At 40.4% G+C, this 6,150-nt stretch overlaps 1 protein-coding gene across 1 annotated transcript in view; it reads right to left on the minus strand.

The window, feature by feature from the left end:
- Nucleotides 1-4,063, minus strand: part of LOC145986649 (scavenger receptor class B member 1-like) — a 90,704-nt gene extending 86,641 nt beyond the window's left edge. Inside the window, exon 1 of the mRNA XM_083120918.1 lies at nt 3,585-4,063. Within this exon, the coding sequence (XP_082977044.1) occupies nt 3,585-3,684 (100 nt within the window). The 5' untranslated portion in view covers nt 3,685-4,063. The remainder of the gene's footprint in view (nt 1-3,584) is intronic.
- Between the last annotated feature and the right edge of the window lie 2,087 nt (nt 4,064-6,150).

Here is a 6,150-nt window from a genome sequence, read left to right on the forward strand (position 1 = left end):
ATGAGTCAGCGAAGTGTATTTATTGCGCATTCTGCACACACACAAGTTTCACCCATATCATATCTCCCTCCATCAGGAACTTCACGGGAATGATTTTGTGGACCGTGTTCGGTTTTGCACATGGTTGTTACGACATGACACACCCGATTTGTCACGTATTCTCTTCACTGACGAGGCAACTTTTACCAATCATGGAAATGTCAACCTAAGGAACATGCACTATTGGTCGGTGACAAATCCACATTGGCTTCGCCAAGTGGAACGCCAGCGCTCATGGAGTGTGAACGTGTGGTGTGAGTGGGTGAACATCTCATTGGCCCTTTTTTTTATACAAGGGACACTGAATGCTGACCGATACATACAGTTTTTACAACATGAACTGCCTGTACTATTGGAGGACATACCACTTCAGACAAGGAGGGACATGTGGTACCAACATGACGGGTACCCAGCTCACAGTGCAAGACGCGCTACAGCATGTGTGGAAAATACATTTCCAAATCGTTGGATTGGACGTGGAGGGCCTGTCAAATGGCCAGCTCGTTCCCCAGATTTGACACCGTTAGACTTTTTCCTGTGGCGAAAGCTGAAGGACATTGTCTACCGGGATGTGCCAACAACTCCAGAGGATATGCAACACCGCATTACTGCGGTCTGTAGGGACATTCCCTACGAGATGCTACATTCTGTGCAACGATCTTTGCGTGGGCGCCTCGTTGCCTGTATCGCAGCTGACGGCCACCACTTTGAACACACACTTTGACAGGTTTTCGCTTCTTACGCAGTGGTTCTTCGACATACTGTCATGGTCATTTTCATTATGCTGTAACACTGTCAAATACATGCTGCTGACGATGTCTACTGTATTTTTTCTTCCTTTAACACGTTCTGTCTTCATCTTGTCCAATGGCTTCCGACATCTCATACTTGTACATGCCGTGGTACGGACGGTCAAGTGGGCCACTTGTTAGTTTGTTTACATATTTTCACATGGCCATATCTTCGTTCCTATGTGCAGTAGATGCATGAGACCAACGGCGTTGTGTTTCTCTGCGTGTGCTCTTTTATATTATGCATGTTATTGTATATCGTTCCATTAAAAAAAATATGACTTTGCTCCAGATGCCCCATTTGTCGATATTTTTCGACCCACCCCATACCTCCGATTTACGAGCACCATTTGATATTATTGTTTCCCGCAAACCTCACATCGCTACTGTTTCTGGTTTCTTCGCTATTTCAGGTGGTACTTTTAGGTGCCTCACGCGGTATATATAATGATGAAGGAGACAGTAAACACTTACCACACGAAGAGAAATAATCCTATATTTCGCGATATATGTCGCATTTTCAAAGTAGAAGATAGATAGATCGGCGTCACATGGATTAGAGGCACAGAATACTGGCCGTAGCGTCTCTACGATCAGTGTTGCCAGAAACAGTTGATAAGAGTACTTTTTTGTTCTCTATCAACTGTTTCTGGCAACACTGATCGTAGAGACGCTACGGTCAGTATTCTGTGCCTCTAATCCATGTGACGCCGATCTATCTATCTTCTACTTTGAAAATGCGACATATATCGCGAAATATAGAATTATTTCTCTTCGTGTGGTAAGTGTTTACTGTCTCCTTCATCATTTGTATTTATCCACCGTTCTGGCACCTTTTCTGATCCTATTCCTGTGTTTATATATATAGTCAACTCACCTCATCCCAACAATCAGCCGCCCTATTTATTGTTTAGTCAATTCTAAGAAGTATTGGAATAGATCTGTTTTCTTTTGAACAGCCATGATAATGATACTTGTGAATTAAATTTTTTTGGGTGCGTCAGCACTGAGGCTATTTTGCACCCGTCACGCTATACGGGGTCCAGCACCTTACCATAACAAAAATAAAAACGTGTCTGAAAACTAAAATTTCCTTACCTTGGTTAAAAGCTGAGGCTAAAAAGGGCGCTCAGCACAAATAAGGACAAAACACAGGACGACACAGAATTATACTGGCCATGGGGCCAGTCGCCAGAGCCTCGTTAGTCTGCAGTCCAGGATGTACTACGTGGAAGGAGCATCCCTTACACTCCATATAATGATAATTTTATGTTCAGAAAATAATATATTCATAAATTTAATTATGCGTATTAGCAATTACTATTATAATAAAGAACCCTAAATGTGAGTTAACCAACAGGAGGAGACATTTTCGTAGCCTGTAGTGGCGATTGAGTTCCAATTCTGGGCGGGGGAGGGAGGAAAGGGAAAGGCAATTTACTTTCTCTTAGTAGACAAGACTTAGATTAGCACAGTGCGGAGGAAAAGTGGGGGAAAAAAATAGTGACGGGCACACACTGCCCAAACAATCCTAATCGCCGCTACTGCTGGCAGCCTTGCATCAACGGTTGTAGAACTAAAACTACACAATATTGCAGACTGCAGACTTCTGGAGTGTGCCTTTCTACACCACCAACACATTCATTTATGCAAGAAGAAAATTGAAATTTTACAAATTTGAAAACTCGTCGATGTTATTTTCGTAGTTTTTTTTAAGTTCACATTTTAATTTTTCATAGTTCGAGGGGGGAGTATGGCTCCCATGGCCCCTCCCCTGGGTACGGGCATGCTTGTTAGCTTCGTTCTGTTCACTTTTGGCTAGTCGCGACGATAAGGTTGAGTGATGATTAGATGAAGAACACCAATGTTCACGCTGGAGCTTGACCCGGAAAATTCAGTGGGGAGATCGAAAGCACATATTTAATTGAGGACATATATAACACCTGGTGACCCAAGAGCTATACACTTTATTATTGCTATCGCATAAAGCTATTTTAGCGCGGTAAAATCATTGACTTAATTAAATTACATATTGTTTCCATAGGAATTTTACAGAGAACGAGACGTGTTGACACGATACCGATAACGAGACAGAACTTTGTCAAATTGAGACAAGACCGATAATCTCGGTATCGTTGGAAACTTCGGCATCACATTTGTAAAATTTACCTAAACCAAATTTACTTTACTGGCCTCTCCAATGGCGTAGTGTTTGCCTAGTAATCACTGGGTCTCGGGTTCGATGCCCGATGCACAGTTCCTGATCCCACTTTTAAACTGTAGTTCCAGTCCCGATTAACCCATCTGTGCATAAATTGGACTTAGAAAAAAAAGTAGATGGATATTAGAGTTGCGCAACTTTAAGACACCCACTCAACAAGTCGAATTTCGCTTCCTTTTTGCTACTCATGTTTGCCGTTTGTGTAGGACCAAGTTGTACTTATATTGGTTCAAGTATACATTGCCATTCATTTTATTGGAGTTATCCTTTGATGATTATGTATTTAAGAACTTGAAGTTACATAACGTTTATTTACAAACTTAAAATCTGACAGCTCCCTCATGGTATGTCTGCAAACGTTACATGGTCAAGCAATTTTATTTGCAGGAAACTTTTATATACTTTACTACAAATTTACTAAAATCTTGAAAGAGACGACACTCGGCGAGCTGGTCTCGGTCTCGACAAGTCTCGTCTCGTTCTCGTTTCAGTACCACACTTAACTGGAAATCACTGGAAATCTTTTTACTCACCACATGTGTGCTTCTCCCCATCATATTTTCTCTTCCTGTCGACATAGACATCATCAAATTTCACATTGTTGTTCATAGCTTGCAAGCTTGTAGCCTCCATGAACCCACACTTAACCAAGTTAGTTCTTTACTAGACAACAAAGAACGGACTGAGCCCGGCAAAGAGTTCACTATTCGCATGTCCGGTTGAAGCAAGACTGTGAGAGCAGGGAGGAACCCTATGGGGAAATGTTTAAACTCTGAAGGCCAGCTTGAAACAACTTATGCACGATAACAATCGAGTTTATCTTTTAACTACGATAAGCAATCTGCCGCCTTCTTTGTGATTCTGGTAGGGTGGCGTATTTGCAGACAGATAATCTTGCAGCCAGTGCACGAGCACCAAACAATTTGCTTGATTTGGAAATCTCGACCCTCCATACCCACCAATGCAAATCGTTACTTCCGTTTTGCCTTGTGAAACAGCACCATGGCGTTCGTCGTTCTTTGCTGAAGTCTTGCGATTGCCTTCGATTTTTTCTGATTAGCGCCACTTCCTGTACAAACACTGCATTCAGAAATACGATAATGTCTGCATGATGCGTCTTCACTCACGTGATCTGCTTCTGCTCAGCTTAGCAGTTGACGCACAACTGATAAAAGATGGAACTTGTTTTAAAAGACGCACTACTACACAGAGACGGCGAAAACACCTGCCCGGTCAATATTTTGTACTTTTCTTACTTCGCTTTTCTGGCTCTTTAGGCTAATCGCGACGATGAGGATGAACGATAACTAGTTGAAATTTATGGCGGCTTGCTAGGTCACAAATGAACATCTCTCTCTCGAAATTGGTAGATCAGAGTCCAGCCCTCCACGTGCTTGGCTAACAAGGCGATTAGTCAATAATATAAGGAGCATTAATAATCTCATTCTTGGTCTCTCGCGCAAATAAACATTGACGTCAGTGACGTATCCTGAAAATCTGACCTGGTTTACCGCAACATTTATTCTTCTCTCTTTTTACACAAACAAAGCAAGCGATCGACGAGGGGTAGCATTCTACAGAACAACTTCAAAAAGTAGAAAGTGAAAAACTGATAAAGTAAAAATATGGAATTCATGTTTCTCGAAAGATGCAACGCATTTCATTAAATAGTCTGAATTTTCTATACTTGCTTATAATAGAATATGTCTATTGGAATAAATTTGTAACTTTAATTTTGTTTCGCCTATGAACATTTATAGGAAATATAGCTAATGGCATAATCGTGTGAACATTTTAAACACAAGAAATAGAAAAAAATAATAAGTGTATGTAATGAAATCAATTAGTTAGCTTTCGGATGAAATTGATCAAATCTTCGTTACATTTTCTAATGCAATTACCTCAATGTAACGTATAGGCTATTTATTGCCTGAAAGTGCTGCTACTACAAATTTCTCATCTATTTTTCCTGTGTGTATAAACACTGTACTGCAAGTAAAAAGCCAGAAGTAAATGTGGAATAAAAAATAAAAAAATGAAAATTCCCATAAAGATAGGACTGGCTACCCTGACTACCATGAAGCCCGGTCGACCCCTGCCTTTAAGTGGTTATGACAGGAGGCACATCCAGCTTCTAAGAAGTTGCGAAAATCGGTTTTTAAAACATGCTGATAGCACTAAAATATTAATTTCTTCAAAAAATTAGATATTTGTTCACTCGTGCGTTTACACACACACACACACACACACACTTTATTTACATCCCTAGCAGCCTGCGAGTCTCTTCTTGAGGGCAATTCATATAACCTAACCTACTCAAAGCTTGTAAATGGTAACAGAACGAAAATTAATAGGCCTAACATGCATAACGCATAAAATTCCAATGCATTCTGAGAAGATTGGAGCTAGTTACTTTCGATTGCCTTAGAATTTCCGCACTTTGTTTTGTCCAAGAGTCCCGGGTTCGAATCCCGACATGGACATAGGTGTTCTTTGTGCGTGTAGCTTCATCAATTTCACCAAATGTGGCAGCAAGCCATGGTAAATAACAAAAATAAAATCGTTTGCATTGCAACGTCATTTATTGAACAGCTTGTGCTGCATTTTTGTGTGGTTAAGTGAAACGTCTCAACCTTGAATCCTGGATTCATATTAATTCCATTCCCATCATTATATTTCCTCTTTCTGTGTGCATTTAGCGTTTCAACACTTCCCACGGTACCTTATTGCTTTGTGAAGGTAACAAGAACAATAGCTTCTGGAAACACTTGAAAATATTCTCCTTTTTGCAAACTTCTAATGTATCATTAGGTTACGTTTGCGCAAAGCATATGCTCTGCTTTCATTACATAATCCGTTTTCATTGTCTGTACTTTACTTCTCTCATGTACTTCTTTTCCTTAAATTTGTCCCTTTACTCCTTGCATTGTTTTTTATCCCTACCTTCTCTCTTTCTTCTTATTTTCTCTATCTTCCGCTTTGGCTTTCGTCTTCATAGTTTTATTATCTATAGTTTTCTCTATCCCGCTCTCTACCTTCTTCTCGTCCTCCTCTCACCCATGTTCCGGGTTTTTTTCTTTCTAAAACGTTTCCTTCTTC

The sequence above is a fragment of the Lepisma saccharinum genome, chromosome 4 (genome assembly GCF_977018435.1).
Source record: "Lepisma saccharinum chromosome 4, izLepSacc3.1, whole genome shotgun sequence".
Taxonomy (NCBI): domain Eukaryota; kingdom Metazoa; phylum Arthropoda; class Insecta; order Zygentoma; family Lepismatidae; genus Lepisma; species Lepisma saccharinum.